This window comes from Nematostella vectensis, chromosome 3 (genome assembly GCF_932526225.1).
Source record: "Nematostella vectensis chromosome 3, jaNemVect1.1, whole genome shotgun sequence".
NCBI lineage: Eukaryota > Metazoa > Cnidaria > Anthozoa > Actiniaria > Edwardsiidae > Nematostella > Nematostella vectensis.
This window is the reverse complement of record NC_064036.1, coordinates 11878560-11895150: the sequence shown is the minus strand read 5'-3', so window position 1 is coordinate 11895150 and position 16591 is coordinate 11878560. Positions and strand designations below refer to the sequence as shown.

Genomic DNA, 16591 nt, shown 5'->3' with positions numbered 1-16591 from the left:
TTCCTGTGTACGACGCAGGGTACCTCAACAAAGAGCCTGGCTCTAGTCAACTTATTACAACATGGCGGAGGCAGTGGACTGTGGTTGTTTATCTAAAACACATGGAACAGTGTTGATGAAATAGCCACCAGAACCATCTGTTAGCAAAACTCCACAGTTCGGGCTCTCTGAGATGCGCTTTTCGTCCTTGATGTATCACAGGCCAACGTTGAAGCTTGCATTTGCTTGTATTCTGAGCTCGGTTTTCACCTTGTACATATCGTGGCAGCTCTTCGGAGCCGCAAATCCACGAACAACAACTCGACTAAAAGCCATCACAGAACACGCCCGAGAACAAGAGTCTGCGACTCTGCCAGACCCACAACTCTACTGCTCTGAGCTTATTTCTAGAGCCCTAAGGGAGCGTGAAGATCAGGCGTACCAAGAAGAAAAGGAAAGGGAAGAACATTTCGAGCTCAAGTGTCCGAAGGAGACGCATTATGAGATTCTTGAGGTAAATGTCAACGGCGGAGAAAAGAAATTACAAGGCAGGCTGGACTCATCTTCAGGCGAGCCATACGTGCCGTTTTCATTCGTGAAAGAATACTTTGAAATATATGGCGAAGTGCAGAAGCAGAAAGAGAAAAAAGTCTTAGAGTGGAGACATTCGTACAGCGAAATTCACGAATCGAAATTCGAATACGACCCGAAGGGAACATTCCTATGGTTTCAAGGTTATCATGTAGAAGGAAGACTTCGCGTGAAATGCATATGCGGCAAGGAAGAGGTCCCTGTATCTTCGCAGTGGAACCCAAATGGCCATTATTACCCGATACAAATTGCACAGTACGGACTATCGCACTACAGCAGCTACATCGCTGAGCGGGATGACACCGGCAAAGTCAAGCTCTTTGAAGACGCCGAAAGCGTGTTTGACTCAAACTGGGTCGTATCGGAACCCAATAAAGTCGAAAATATTGTCGACGAGGAAAGGGGTTCTCGGGTTATTAAATTCTGGACTCAAGGTGGGTGGTTATTATTGTAAGATTTGTTACTCTCCTGTTTTACTGATTTTCGCTGTTGCAAAACAGCAGTAGGTCTGGTTGTGCGTGAGTATATTTCATGTGTAGTGTCCAACGCGTAATATGAAACCCTATGAATTTCCTTCGTCGCTCTGGTTTTCTAAGAGAGTGTTAATTTGAAACGCAAGCTCCTTCGATTCTCGCCATTAATTATTTAAAGCTTTATGGATCGTTGATTTTATGGTCGTTTTGTGGTGTTCTTTAATTCGCAGACTCACGTTGCTCTGATGTGATTCACGCACTAAGTTTTATTACTTGGAATGATAGTTATTCTTTACATATGTCAAAAAGCAATCAAGATATCCTGTCTACACGTTTGCGCGTTAATTGTTATCTCAAAGTCCCTTAGAGTGGATAAATGGATGCTTGGGCATTTTCAATTGTTTTCCACTTCATCGCTCCATTCCCGTATAATTGATAAAATTGTACTTATGATAACAGTCAGAGTTATCAAACCTAAAAAGAATCTTAGCCTCCATAAATTTTGTCATTTATATATACACTCGTTCTAGCTGTCATTCCTCATCCGATTTATTCTTATACTTCAAAGTAGTGAGTGTGTCACAGGTTATTTTTTAATTATTAAAAGTGAGATTTTTAGACAAAATTTCTAAACATTAATTTGTTCCTTCAATTTCCGCTTACGCTTTGTAGACATATTGATTGCTTTAAAAACAATTTCACAAAAATTAAATTTCTTTTTTTCATTATGTTTATGCTACATACTCTTTCTTATGAGTGTTTCTGTCGAAACACTCATCACGAAATCTTATTCGAATCTTTCTCATAGCTGTTTAGATTATATCTGGCCTGAGGGTCAAGATGCAAATTGATCCTTGATGTTTTTTCTCAATTTAGCATGTTAATAAGTAATACAAAGGCCCTGTCTTTCTTTATATTTGCTATAACCATCTGATTGCATTCTTTAAAAGCATGCTTATTACAGAGGTTTTGTGATAGTTTATCCATCATTGATGGCATCTGATTAATTTTGTTTGTTTGCTGTGTCTGTGCTCTCGAAAATTTATTCACTGTTTATATAATTTTTTGTTCTCAGCCTTTCATCAAACATTGTAACAGCAGGGGGTGACTGATGGCTTCAGCCATGGTGTAATTTTGCCTGAGTTACTCAAATGTTATTTATTTGGTTTTTAACACAACTTTATACAAAGCCTTTGATTTGGTATGGTATAAGAGGTTTGAGTGAATAGCCACTCACAAGCACAGTAACTTAATTTATTTGCAATGGTACGTTGTATACTACCTAAATTTGAAAAGAAAAATGCCAAAAAAAAATGATATAGATAACTGTTTAACTGTAGAATTAATGTACTATTCAAAAGCTGATCCTTTTCCTAGAAGCTAAGCTCAATCTAATTTCCATGTGTACCGTACAATGTTTTTTTATGTGTTAAAGCACAGCAAATTTCTACTTTTTAATTAACTGTGCGAAAAAGCTATTTACAACTAGCTACCTAAATTCAATCATCAGCCTGTTTTTAATAATTTATAAAAGAAGTTGTTATCATTTTAGATAGGTTTATTAATTTGCTGCAACAATAGTGGTCAACAAATTTCTATGATTGTAGTTATGCCTAATGACTAGATAGCCAAGATAACCTTAGAATATGCAACATTGGTATTTTAGTGGCATTTTGGCCTAGCCCTCCACCCTAGAACTGACATTTTAAAAAGAAATGTTTGGAGCTAAAATCCATGTATTTATCTCCTTATTTATTGGGCCCTTCTTCTAGAGATTTCATTACAGGGTTAACAAACGCCCTCACAAAAATCACACTCTGTGACCAATTGTTGCCCTGTCCTAAGCAGATATTTCAGAAAGTTCTTCTCAAACTTATAATTAAATGAAAAAAAAGTGTATCTTGGTCACAAATGTTATTTGATCATATATCCCAGTGGGGAGGGGCACAACATTAAGAAAAAATTGGTGGGCATAGCCACGCCCCCTCCTTATAATTTGTAAAAATATTGGGGGCACATGTCCCCAGTGCTGCACCCCCCTGCTACGACCCTGGGGAATTCATATGTGCTTTTTCTCATGCTGGTTACCTTTTTCAGGTTTCGTAGGTGAGGGAGTATCCCTTCACTTGGACAGCTCGACCAAAGAATATGTTCTCTCTTTCCACCTTAAGCAAACTGGGGATGTCATTATTACCGTCTCTATAGAAACCAAGCATAACACGCAGCACCTGATTCATTATACCTCAGATGAGGAGATGATCTCTGTAAAGCAAAATGAGATCTTCATGGGTATAGGCACATGGAAAGGCTGGCGGAAAATCACACGGAATCTGGACACGGATCTCCGGAAAGGACTTAGGTTATCTGAAAAATCTCCTAACAAGAAACCTAAAAATACACCTAAGTTTTCCGTGACTGAGATCCAGACTATAACTCTCAAAGGAAGCGGGTGTATCGATAACATAACTCTTAGCCGATCTGCAAGGTTGGACTTCTTCATGGCTGCAGCCAACTGGTTTGTCCGTAATCAGGACAAAAACGGTGGTTGGCCAATCACAGTGAAGCGCAAGATTATGGAAGGGGTGGAGATGGCACCAGGCTGGTACTCAGCGATGGCTCAGGGACAGGCAATGTCACTCCTTACTCGGGCCTATTACCACACGAACAATAGTGTCTATTTAGAAGCCGCACTTAAGGCGACTTCCCTATTTGGGGTGCCCGCTAATAAGGGCGGAGTGCGAGCTATGTTCATGGACAAGTACCCCTGGTATGAAGAGTACCCAACAACACCTTCCTTGTATGTCCTCAACGGGTTCATTTATTCACTTGTGGGACTCCACGATCTGACATTGGCCGCGCCCAAAAAGACAGAAGCGAAAGCGTTTTTCGACGACGGAATGAAGTCGCTAAAAGCGCTCTTACTGATGTTCGATGCAGGCTCAGGGACGTTTTACGATCTGAGACACGTGTCTATGCGTGCGCCCCCTAATCTCGCTCGTTGGGACTACCACACGCTGCACGTTAGCTTGCTACATTTTATATCGGGCATTGATAGCGACCGTGTACTGAAAGATACGGCTGTTAGATGGACAGGTTACACTAAAGGCAAACGTGCAAAGCATAATTGATGAGAGGGTACACTAGTTTAGAAAACGGGCTATGTGAAAGGTACTCGACAAAAGCAAACGAACTTAGTATTATTAATTAAAATGAATAGTCGGGTGGGGGGTTTGTAGGTGAAGCCTAGCTACGTTCATGATGGCTGTATAGTAGAGGGAAAAAAGCAAAGTACGATTGATATATCAGAGATAAGACTGATGCAACTAGATCGAGTGGTTTCAGCAAAGGTTAAAAACTGGACTATGATCCAAGTCAAGCCAAAATTGCACGAAGCCGGTAACCTTAAACTCTTGGTATACAGTTGGTTAAGGTGTTAGTGAGGGAAAGTTGAGAGTAAACTAGATCAATGTCGTGTAAATACTTCTAGTGTACATTAGGCATTTAATAAATTCTTATTTCATTCGATTCTCAAAGTCATTTATTTTATCATCACAAGATGGCGTGCGGAGATGTACACAGTATGCGCTTGTAAAAATTGGGGCTAGAAACGTCAACCAAACACTTTTTAACAGAGGCGTTAAACATACTATTTCATCCCTGTGTTGAATATTTCACAGGACACCCGGGTAACAACGCCTGGTTTCAAGCTGGTTATTGGTATGCTCGGAGACCCAGCAGCCTTTTCGGGCGCTCTAAAGATCTGTGACCAAAGAGAAAAAGTGCTGGACCCTCAAGCACGTTCAAGGTAATGATCGCTTGTGGGAGTTTTAACAATTTTCACTTCAAAAATCCCTCATCTAATATTCAGAGAATAGTCTTCCATATTACATTTGCATCATACCATTTTTTATTCTCTAAATGTACACTAATCTATTAAACAAATTAAATTCTGCCTTGCAATATCTAGTAAAAATATATTACTGTACAATAAATCTTATAAAATCTTCTATTTAAATAAGTTAATAAAAAAGAATATACTATAATAGATATTGTCTATGTTATCTACTTAAGGTAATGTGTCCCCAGCAAATGCATGGATATCTCAAGAAAGACAACTCAAGGGGAACCAGACGTGATGATAAGACTAGTTATTTTACCATTAAAAAACTTCCACATACAAACAAAAAAAAAATATGTATTTAACCCAATTCTATAAATGTGGCTTATTAAAAGAAAATATTTGTGTCATTACCACCAAATTGGTTATACGTTTCTTATCACCTGTACATTGCGACACTTTGCTTAATCTTACTATTTACTGGCTGTTTTACAGGATGGTTTCGGGCACCATGTTTGGGCACGTGTTTTGCCTGGACATTCCCTTCGACAACTTTCTCGGCAGCGGCGGTGGAAGCTCCTCCACTTCCTTTTCCATTACCACCTGACGAGGAGCCTCATAGGTATTGCCGCTTTCGATGGGACACGGCCGGTACCGCCGGGCTCCAGTCGTGGTATCATCTTCTGATGAACCGTGCAGGCCAGTCGAACGCACAACAGACCACGAGCTGCTACGGTGTAATGGACTTGTTGGGGTTTTCACACCAGATTTTGCCTTAGGTGGCAGTTCCGGCGGTCGCCCGTTTGCCTTCCTCAGGCTTAATCCGAACGGCTTGGACGAGGTAAAAGGCAATTTGCTTTCAAGCTCTGGATCAAATCTCGATCCCATTTGATCGTCAATCCCTAGACTTCTTGTCTTTGAGGGCAACGAAGGGCTAGTCATCTTGCGCGGAGGAGGCGGGACTGGTTGGCCCCTCGAGTTCGACGAGACTATATTCTCATAAGAACGTCCATCTATCTTTAACTTATTGGTCCCTAGCACCATTGTTCCAGGGGACGGCGTGTAGCGCGGTGGGAGACGAGGAGCATCTTCCTCCTTTTTCAAGATACTTCCCGAGTGTGGAAGACAGGGCGTTTCCTCCGCCTTCATGGTACTGTCTGAGGCTTGAAGACGGGGCGACCCTTCCAAATTTCTCTCCGCACTTCCCGAGCAAAGTGGTGCTACCTTTTGGCACAGTTCTCCACTGTTTGGTCGAGGCGGCACTGGCTTTACCCTCAGATTAACACGATGTGATGATACAAGCTCATTCTCGACCGACCGATCACTCAACTCTTTTGTTTCTTGGTTTCCTTTTGCCTCACGTTTTCGTAGCGCATTGGCGACTTCACCTGTGATACCAAGAGACCACTTCTTTTCGGGAACAGCGTTCCGAGCCTGCCTTAACTTTTTCTTTAACCTGGGCGGTGCAACAGGGTGGCATAACTCTTTAACGCACTTGAGAGGATGCTGCAAGTTTTCGTAGATGTCCCCGGTACTGGAAGAGCGGCGAAGATTGTTTTCTGATTTGAGCTCTCCAATGACCGCGGTGAAGGTGCCATCTATCCCAATACTCCGCTCAATCAGGCCCAAATTGCATGCTGATGGCACTGACTTCGACAAGACGTCATCCCATGCACCACTGTACCTATTCTGACTTGACCTGAGCATCTCAATGGTTGGTGGTATAATCTTTCTCGGAATAACATGGTTCTCGTATTGCGGTAGCTTCAGAGGTGCGGACACTCCCTTATCTGCAATTGTCACATCACAATACACATCCTTTTCTGAAGCCTCTTTCTCTCTAAGAGCCTGCCTAGGTAAAGGGTCTATTTTACTGGCATATGTCATATCACAATACACTTCCTTTTCGGAAGCCTCTTTTGTTGTTGGAGTCTCCCTAGGAGGCAGGCATGTTTTAATTGAATCCGTCATGTCACAGTATACATCATCGTTAGGGGTTGCTCTTTGCGATGAAGTTTTGTTCGACTTTGTTTCAAATCTTGGACTGGTTGTGTTTCTGTCAAGAGAACGGCTCCTAGATGTTAGGGCTGGTTTACTTGTTGTTGGAGTCTCCCTAGGAGGAAGGCATGTTTTAATTGAATCTGTCATGTCACAGTATACATCATCGTTAAGGGTTTCTCTTTGCGATGAAGTTTTGTTCGACTTGGTTTCCAATCTTGGACTGGTTGTGTTTCTGTCAAGAGAACGGCTCCTAGATGTTAGGGCTGGTTTACTTCTATCAAGAGAAAGACTTCTGAATGCTGGGCCTCGTTTGTTTTTATCGTGAGACTGGCTCCTAGATGTTGCATTAACCTCAAAGCTTTTCTCCAAGCTCATGTTTTCATAGACATCGGGCGATCTCAGGCGATAGTTCTTGTAATCCGAGGTGTCGGATGTCTCTACCTCAAGTCCAGTGCTGTCCTCCGTGTCTGTAGCATATTTATCTTTTCCATACACGTGCCTCTCAAACTCATCCAAAGCCTTAGAGATCGCGGACTTTACACAGGCCTGGTCCTGATGTCCTTTCCTAAACACATGGTTCTCATACCCGGCAAGACTTCCAAAGCTTGCACTACGAGGCTTGATCTCGAAGTTGTCAAATCCATCAGACATTCTCGGAATGGCTGTGGTGTCGAGGGAATGCCTCTTGGAAGCGTTTTCGTCGCTATTTGTCCGAATACTGTTTACATCTGTGGTGGTGACTGTCGAGGAATCGAAACATTCCGTCGAGCAGCTCTTGATGAATAAGATCATTTCGTTGGCAAAGGATTCGCCTATATTAGTGCTACCAGGTGAGCTGGATGCTATTGGTGGAGACGGGTCACGTGACCGAGGACTGCTCTTCAATGATCTGAAAAATAAACGACAACAATATAAGTAACTCGTTGCATCAGCTTTTGAGAGAGGTAAAATCTGGAAACTATGGAAACATACAGTCACATTATAGGGTAGGTGGATTCTTTGTCGTTGTTGTATCAAATAACAGAGGGAGAGAAGTTCTCAAACGCACAGAAACAACTATACTGCCTGTAAACGAGAATATGATGCGGATGAGGCAGGCTATGACAGCTTTTACGATTCAATATCAAGTCATTATGCCGTCCATCAGTTCCTACCTCGGAGGAAGAGGAGGAGGGATCTCTTCATCAACGACTTCCCGCCTTGAGCTGGCAAAGTCAAGCGGACACCTTGCGCTTGTAGTGTTCCCGCTGGGATCACTTCGCCTGTTTGCCACTCGCTCCATCTTGGGGCTCCGACACAGCGGATCAGACATGCGACCTTTCAGCCGATCAAGGCTGGGCAGGTCGGAGACCCTCTGCCTCGCACCGGTCATATCTCGCCGTGGGATGGGCATGGGCTCAGAAGAGCCACCGCTTTTCGGGATTGTTATTGGACGACTGGCTAGGGCATCAGCTTCCATGGTTTCGTATGATGGGTTACAGTTCTCATACGAGTACGAGAGGTCTTTTCGGGAGAAGGTGCTGTTTGAACGTCGCCCGTCCATGCTTGAGCAATAGCCGCTTTCATATTCGCTTGGAGATGAGATATCACTCTCTAAGGAACGCGTGGAGTTCCGGGAGACAAGGCTTGAGGCAGGGCTTGTCGGGTCAGAGGTGGGAGTGGATGTGGGAGGTAAGAGCACTGGTGTTTCGTAAAGGTGCTTCTCGCCACAATCTGTAAATGGGTAAGATTTCCACATGTCAATCTCGGGGTTATCGACATCAATATCAGACAAAAATATTTGATACACAGTGACGGAGACAATAACTCACCACAAGAAGTTTTGCCGCATGAGGCAGGCTTGAGTAGACGACTGTAAAAGTGATAATTGTTAGTATAAATACAAAGCTGAAACGTTTGGATAGAGAGAGATCACACACTTACCTGAGGACAGAGGGAGAGATATTTGTGGAAGAAATTTGTTGCACTGTCCCTGCAAAAACAAAGCTAGCCTCAGGATGACAACCTTATAGTAATCATTTAAAAAGCAAATCATATTCAAAGACTCTCTCCCTTGGTTTCTCATCGTGTGATATCATATAGCGAAACACAAAACTATGTTTTTTTCGCGTTCTTCACTTGGTATTATCACAATATCGTACTCAAGGCAAAATAAATCAAGTAGATTGTTTTATCTACATTATACATTTGCATTGAATACAGATAAAGGATAATACGACGTTTAAACTTCTCAGTAGAATAGCTTTCAATGCAAAAACAGGTACTGATAATTCTGCTTACCAGGTTTGGGTCCCCCGTCTACAAGTTCGGCAGGAAACATTCCCACTCGGCCAGTCTTCTTGTTTTGTCCTCTCCACCACGAGGTGTCCGCACTGGGGACAGAGAGAAATTAGCTACATGACCCAAAATTAGATACACGGGTATTGACAAAGAGACAAGCGAATTTTAATGGAGCCTTTCGTCACAGTTACTGCGTGACAGTACTAAATGAAATGAAGGGACGGGGTTATAATTTAGTAGTAAGAGAGAACACACCCAGTTTCCGATCATTCAAAAAGTCACACCTCAGCGATCGTTGAAAGAACAATAATGAAGCGACTAAGTACTTCACTTACCTTGCTTCTATAAGTGTGATCTTGTCGCCTTCCTCGAAGCACAGGTTCTGTGGACTTTTGCTGTCATAACCATGCACGGCACGGACATCATGGGGACGAACCTGAAAAGAGTGAAACAAGGCGGATCAAGTTAAAGACGGATTCGAGCACACCGTGCAAAAGAACAGGCCGAGAAAGGTTTAGGTTATCATTCTGATGATGGCGTGGATGCAACGATCATGATGACGATGATGATTATGGTGATGGCGGTGACAATGCAAATGATTGTGGAACTACTAACGTGGCAATTGTTCTATTGTATTATATTTTGTTTGTCCCTGATCGCACCTGTTCCAACGATTTTTTTAGCTCGGAAAACCCCGCCCTATTGGACGGATCATGAGCCCAACACAGGGAGACCAGGAGACTGTAGATCAGGGAAGGGCAGTGACTTGGCTTTAGCGGGCGCTCGCATCGCGGCATGTCCACTTTTGCAAGAATCTGAAAAGATGTGAATGATAGGAATCACTTTATTACTCCATTTTCAACCGTCCTAGAGCGGTGTATCTGTTACAAGATACAAATCAAAATAACATCGCCATTTGTATACTTAATAATAAATTACCCCGCAATGATTAAAAAAATTCAAATCACTTATTACTTACTCTATAATGTGCTTATGGAATGACACCTATCTCGATATTGCAATGATTCAGGGTTGACAAGAACGGGTAAGCGGATTAGATACTCAAAGATCTCTCTAACGTTCCATTAATGCTATGCTAGAAGGATATCCCAATATGCCAGCACAAACCTGCGCGCCATTCAGCCCAGGCCACGGCTCCTCCCCGTACGAGAACAGCTCGATAACACAGATACCAAACGACCACACATCAGATGCGTGTGAGAACTTGCGATACTTGAGCGCTTCTGGTGGACACCTAGTAACAAGTATATGCGTGTCAGCATTCATTCACAATCGAGGAATTAAGGAGACAAACTTGCTTATCGTGATTATGGCATTCTACTTCTGAGAATTTACTGAGCTTTTTACAGAAAAGCCTTGGAGAGTGCTAGGGTTATGTTTAGCAGCCTTTAAGGTGGCCTCTAAGGGATTAGAAAGAACTACTAGCGCAATGTAAAAGTACTTCGCCACTTGTTTGCTCGTTGTGTGAAACCATCAAAAGGGAGAGGGAATTGTCTAGCTTAGTTTGCTGCTCTATTACCAAGGTTCATTTCTACCCCTCAAGTTAGCTTTAAGAGCTCAGTTGGCATTTCCATTTGGGGGGAGGGGGGTTCGTCTCTGTGAGTGTCTAAATGAAGTCTTTGAAGTTCGCATTGCAGTCATCTCAACTCACCAAGCAAAAGGAACTTTGCCTTTCGGGTTCATAGTATAGTAGTCATCTTCAACGGAGAGGGCCCGCATCAAACCGAAATCACCTATCTTGACCTGGAATATATTTCAGATAAAAATCAATACAAATAAATAGATGTAGAATGTCCTAGTAATTTCCACTATATAGTACGTACCTTCTCGTTCGATTCAAGTAAAACGTTCCTAGCTGCCAGGTCTCTATGTATGAACCTCTTGCTCTCAAGGTACGCCATTCCTGATGCTACTTGGATCATGAAGTCGCACAGTGTAGACACCATAAAGCGTTGTCGGTTGTTCCTCAGAGCCGTCAGAAGGCAGCCAAGAGGAGCGAGCTCTGTCACCTAAACATACAAAAGATATGAATAGAAAATTCTGAAGGTGTTTACCTAAAACATGATGTCCAAAGTATTGAGTTGAATGGCCAAGAAACTAATGTCAACTGGATCTAGGGAAACCATAACAGGTGCGTACCCTGGGTGGGGTGGGGGGTGCAGTCATATGTATGCAAAATGACCCACCTTTTGGCTGCCACACCCTGCGCACCCTCTGTGTATGTGTATAATTTGAAATGAAGATTTTTGTGGTACTTATAAGGGGCTCTAGAATCCTAACTTTGCAGCTTTCTATGCCTATGTAGAAGCAGACAGAGGGGAAGTGTCCTCCCACTACACTAGCACAGGCATATAACACTTATTTCTGCTGCATTTTAGGAGATGTAAACATCTATAAGGATTTATACATTATTGAAACAGTAATACAATGTAAGGCATGTTATTTAAGGCAGACAATTTTAGATGTTTCATACAGTGTATCCCTTCTTAATAATTTTATGATGTGTCAAGTCGTTTTTGTGTTTTCAGTCATTCAAACAATATAGCATAGAGGATGGCACATAGAGGAAAAGGTACATATTTTTAGGCAGAAGGAGTTTTTTTGGAGGACTTTAAAGCTTTCTGTAAAAAAACATAAAAATATTGTGATCTCCCAATAACCCTTTGTGCTCCTAATAGCAACTGGGTAAGAGTCTGTCCAACTACGAAATGGATATGTACATGTGTAGAGAAAAGCAGAGAAATACACTTTCTCTGTCCAATCAACTTCGAGGGTACCTTACCAGCATCATAGGGGTAGACAGCACAATTCCAAAAAGCCTGATGATATGAGGGTGGTCTAGCAATGCCATAGAGTTAGCTTCCTTGATGAAGTCTGTCTGCATCTGTATGAAGGCTGCATCGGCAGAAAACTTCAGACACTTAACAGCTACATCAACCTGAAGAGAAAAAGAAAAATAGCTTAATCTCTTGTATGGGATCTTCATCAGATGCTGGCTTTGAGCTCCAAAATCGCAAGTTGTGAGCTGTGCCTAGCCTGCTTGCAGGTGGGACCCGGTGTTATTATTGCGGAATACCCTCTCCGTTCGGTGATTGGGGCGCCATCTTGTATTAAACGCAGGGGGCCCTGCGTCCATTTTGGCACTCGCCCCCAGGTACTATGCGGCTTAAAATACAAGATGGCGCCTATCACCGAATGGAGAGGGTTTTTTGCGATGATAACACTGAGTACTGTCTGCAAGCAAGCTAAGCTGTGCTCCACATATCATGGTGATGCAAGGGTGGTGTTGCTGGCTTTAAAATAATAATTTGCTGACATGGTACAACACAAAATACTGTTACTGTATAAAAAGATACCATGATACTGTGGAATATTCTGTTTAATAACTACAGTGAAGTATATCACACCTTTGTTCCAGTGTCTGTTGTCCACTGTCCTTTCCTCACATATCCAAATGCCCCATCACCAATCATCTCATATAACACCAAGGAGCTCTCGGTGATGAGGCAAGTCAAGCAGGGGCCAGCAGGAGTTGTTATTGGGGACTTTGGATAGGAAGAGGGTTCTGGCAGTAACTTGTTCTTGCTTTTCTGTTGAGGCATATTGGATAAGAGAGTTATGATCCACAAGAAGCAAGTTGCCAGCTATGTCATGACTTCAGTGCCATAGCAGGTCTTGGGATATTGGGGGTGGGGGGTGGGGCACGATTCAGAGACATATTGGGGGGGGGGGGGGGCACAAAAATATACAAAATATTCTTGTTTATGTGCTTCTCATACCCATACGGTTTTCTGTGACCAGAATTGTGTTATTTATATATTAAACATGTGTGCAACCATATCTAAAAAAGGTTTACATAATATTTGTTCAGACAATATTTGTCCCTGGTTGGATGTGCAAGTGATTAACACTCCAGGACCTTAATATCTGTCCTCTTGGTAATGCAAGCTGTAGGTATCTTTTGAAAGCCACACTCACTGTGTTGACTGACCTATTATTAATGTGTCTCCCTTTCCTTAACACATCACAAGGTCAGGATAAGGCTATCTTACAAGACACCTCTAAGATAGTAGATAAAATAACAGCATCATTGTAAACTTGATAATCAAAATTGAAAGATAGAATAGTGAGTGAATTGTGTCTCTTACTCTGATAAAATTAAAATACACAAGTAAAGATATCAAATTGAATAAGAAGAAATTCTTAAAACGACAAAAAATGTAAGAAAAAAAAGTGTCTTGAATCTTTTCTCTTACTTTAGTGGGCTTGATGAGTTTAGATTCTTTGCTTATGAGGGTCAATATCATTAAAGTAAGGCATTGCTCTCTTAATGATTATCCAAGGGTCCTATTTTATCATGATATATTGTTTCTTACATCTATTTAAGCCTTAGTTGTCTTAGCTTTCTTGTCACTTTATTTCCAAATTTCTAAAGATCTAAACATCCACAAACAGGGGATATTATGCCTCTGATCTAATTAATGTAGATATGTCTGGCCAAGATAGATTTTATCTCTAGCCACAAGCTCTAACACTTTATAAGATGACATGCAAGATAAGAAATTTTCACAGCTATCAGAAATAATGTGAGCCTACATCTACATGTTGACACTGATTAAAAATGGTTCCTTATCTACACCTCTTTGCATAGCACATCCTACAATAAACAAGTAAATTTGTGATTTATAGGAAATAGGTGTTATCTTAGGGTCACAACTGACAACCTGTCTAACAAGAGGCCCTAAACAAATTGATAGAACAAGTTTGTGTGTCTGGGTAAAGTTTATCTACATGTATTAGTGATCCCAAAGGGCTTTATCTCCTATCTCATGAAGGATGAGCAAGTGTGATGACAGCTACTCCAATGATAAGCAGGATTTCCAACAAAAGGCAAAGCCCTGAATGATAACCTCTATCTCTACCAGCAAGATATCAGTAATCTATACTTTCTCAGCCAAGTGCTGTGTTGCTGTGAAAACCTCAAACTGGGCAAAGTAGATCCCATGAGAGGAACATATGTCAATTAAGAATTTTAAAGGTAGGCATGAAATGCATGCCGATAGAGTATTGATGATGGTTGGAGGTCAGCACAGTCACTGAACTTTTGCTGTTTCCAAGAGATTAAGAATCTTATGCAAAAAAAATAAAATCAATATTTTAGCAATTAAAACTATTATAGCCATATTTTTTTGTATTTTTTTTTATTAAATGGTTATACAATATATATGAGTAGGCGGGCGGTTATTGTATTAGCATATCTCAGTAAACACACGTAGAAAAACTAAAAATACAATTGACCGATTGAATATATTTTATAGAACACAAACTGCTCTCTTATTTTAGAGATGCCAACAGCTTTTCTTATCAAGATCTCAATTATATTTAATGACACGCGAAATATAATGGACTTTAGGAAGGAAAATAAACACTTCTAACTTCAAGGTGTGAATCGTGTGCAGACGTGTGTGGGAGTCGATAGAAACCACAACAAACATGACGTCTACAACTGAAACTCAGCCCAAGAGACCAACTAATAGATCTAAAGTACTTTAAATATTTTACTCCTTTTGGCTGACCCTGAAAACTTTTCTGTGTACTGTACTTAGACTAAAAAGGCTAATGAATCGTAGTTACGGTGTAAACATTTAGTATACGCTTACTCAAGCATAACTCCATCCTGAAACGTAAATAGAATGCTACACGTGCGCTAGCTCAGCCGACAAAAACCCCGATCAAAGGTTCCAAAGTGTCATTTGATTCTTGATCTGAATTCGACTCGAAACAGATGGTGGAATCAACTTGAGTTAGTTGGGAGATACGCTGAATCAAAACGCGGTATCAAAACACTGGTTCACAGTGGCTTCGTTCGAGGGATTAAGCATGAATAAAAAAAAAGTCTAATACCATGTCATATTTTTCTAAAAGCCGTAGTTTTATATTACAAGAAGATGTCATAGTTTCCGACCCCAAACACGCAACTAACTTAGACTCACGAATCAACCCCACGATCAACATCACCTACCTTTCTACGAAAACTCCCAAATAAATTCCTACGCTTTCCTTTCTTGATCGCTTCAAATAGCCTTCGTTGAGCCGGTTTTGCCATGCCTAAGCCATCTAGGTCTTCTTCAGTAACATGATCAAAATGATTTACTCGGGTGACATGCAGCCGATCTACAATTTGCCTGTGGAACTGATCAAGTTGGACTCCTCGAAGAATGTCTAAAATTTTTTCTTCTTCTGTAGAAGCCATAATGTGAAATACTTTGTTTACTATTTCCTTTTTAATTTATCCACCTTTTTAGATCGTCATCTGCGGAGTTGATTTTAAAAATAACGAGGACATCGTTGATCTTCGGAGGTCGCAAGGTTTACCTTCTCATTCATAAGATGACGACTGTGTTGTGGTTGGAGTCGAGTTGCCGCGCAAAGTTGATGTTAAGGAGAAACTAGATTCCAATACACCTATTTAGCATTCGACAAGGAGATGTGTGTTCTGTAAAGCAGTTATCCATCTCTTGTTATCGCTTTATGAACTTATTACTACTGCGTCATTTGTCAAATATAATATGATATGGAGCGTGATCGAGTATTGAGTTTTATTTTTCACTTCCGGATCAGATTCTCCCAAGGTGGGCCGCTGTGTGAACGTAGATATCACGGTGATTCATTGAATCGTAGCACGAATCTCACTTTATCACGTTCATTCACGCGATTACTCACACCACCAAAAGCACGGCTCAGTGATTGGTCAAAGAAAAACGCGTGTTGATTATTAGATATTCAGGCGTCGGGGTCGCCTTTAGTATTATCGAGCACTTCTCTAGTTTAGAAAGCATTTACAAAAAACAAACAAACAAACAAACAAACAAACAAAAAACATTGCTCATCAGCAATACGCAATCGGGTTATTCATACCACAGGTAACCCAAACAAACGACAAAGGATTTAGGTTTGCTTGAGTGATACCATGAAAGCTCTCTTGGTGATTTACAACCCCTGCAACAAAATACAACTTCCTCGACCTTTTCCACTGCTCCGTTTGTGGTCACCGTACAGGCAGCTGTGATTGCATGCCCGATGCCTCCAGCCAAACAGGGCACGTTAAAATCTTGAAACATGCTGAAATATATGTTTTAATACCTCAAGGATTTTTCCTGGCTCTACCATGACGGACACACGCAACTAGCCCTAACACGACTATACCGGACACGCTACAGTTAAACTTGCTTAAATGTGCGTTTTGAACACACCTTGAAACTAGCCCTGACGCAATTATTCCAGGTATACATTACAGTAAGACTTATGCATGGACAGCTAGAGTAAATCGGTGTGAGAATAAGTATGGATATCAGGGCAGTAGCAGGGGGTGAGGCACTGGGGGCATGTGCCCCCTTCCCCACATATC

General features: G+C 41.5%; 2 protein-coding genes across 4 annotated transcripts; one reads left to right on the top strand and one right to left on the bottom strand.

The window, feature by feature from the left end:
* The first annotated feature begins 25 nt into the window (after positions 1–25).
* LOC5520075 (D-glucuronyl C5-epimerase B) lies at positions 26–4568 on the top strand. The gene is made up of 2 exons (XM_001639881.3): positions 26–1004; positions 3141–4568. Exons 1-2 carry the CDS (start codon positions 173–175, stop codon positions 4169–4171), a joined length of 1863 nt encoding a protein of 620 aa, XP_001639931.3. The 5' UTR covers positions 26–172; the 3' UTR covers positions 4172–4568.
* A 359-nt stretch (positions 4569–4927) lies between these two features.
* Positions 4928–15791, bottom strand: LOC5520002. Of its 3 annotated transcripts, XM_048725054.1 has the most exons (14): positions 15206–15791; positions 12591–12773; positions 11966–12121; positions 11007–11192; positions 10835–10926; positions 10291–10417; positions 9825–9977; positions 9498–9598; positions 9163–9254; positions 8806–8854; positions 8694–8734; positions 8037–8595; positions 7139–7771; positions 4928–6961 (listed from the first exon to the last, which is right to left on the bottom strand). In XM_048725054.1, the coding sequence occupies exons 1-14, from the start codon at positions 15434–15436 to the stop codon at positions 5371–5373; spliced, it is 4194 nt and encodes a 1397-aa protein (XP_048581011.1). In that variant the 5' UTR covers positions 15437–15791; the 3' UTR covers positions 4928–5370. The 3 variants fall into 3 exon arrangements, with proteins under 3 accessions (XP_048581011.1, XP_032220832.2, XP_032220834.2); XM_032364941.2 differs by having other exon boundaries at positions 4928–7771; positions 15206–15790; XM_032364943.2 differs by lacking the exon at positions 15206–15791 and adding an exon at positions 13175–13362 and having other exon boundaries at positions 4928–7771.
* Between the last annotated feature and the right edge of the window lie 800 nt (positions 15792–16591).

Excerpts from the sequence above, each read along its gene's own strand:
- LOC5520075 (XM_001639881.3), top strand. The coding sequence starts at position 173 with ATGCGCTTTTCGTCCTTGATGTATCACAGGCCAACGTTGAAGCTTGCA. Across the intron at positions 1,005-3,140 it reads TATTAAATTCTGGACTCAAG|GTTTCGTAGGTGAGGGAGTA; the intron begins GTGGGTGGTTAT and ends TACCTTTTTCAG.
- LOC5520002 (XM_032364941.2), bottom strand. The coding sequence starts at position 15,436 with ATGGCTTCTACAGAAGAAGAAAAAATTTTAGACATTCTTCGAGGAGTC. Across the intron at positions 10,418-10,834 it reads GGCAAAGTTCCTTTTGCTTG|GTGTCCACCAGAAGCGCTCA; the intron begins GTGAGTTGAGAT and ends ACTTGTTACTAG. Across the intron at positions 8,596-8,693 it reads ATGCGGCAAAACTTCTTGTG|ATTGTGGCGAGAAGCACCTT; the intron begins GTGAGTTATTGT and ends ACCCATTTACAG.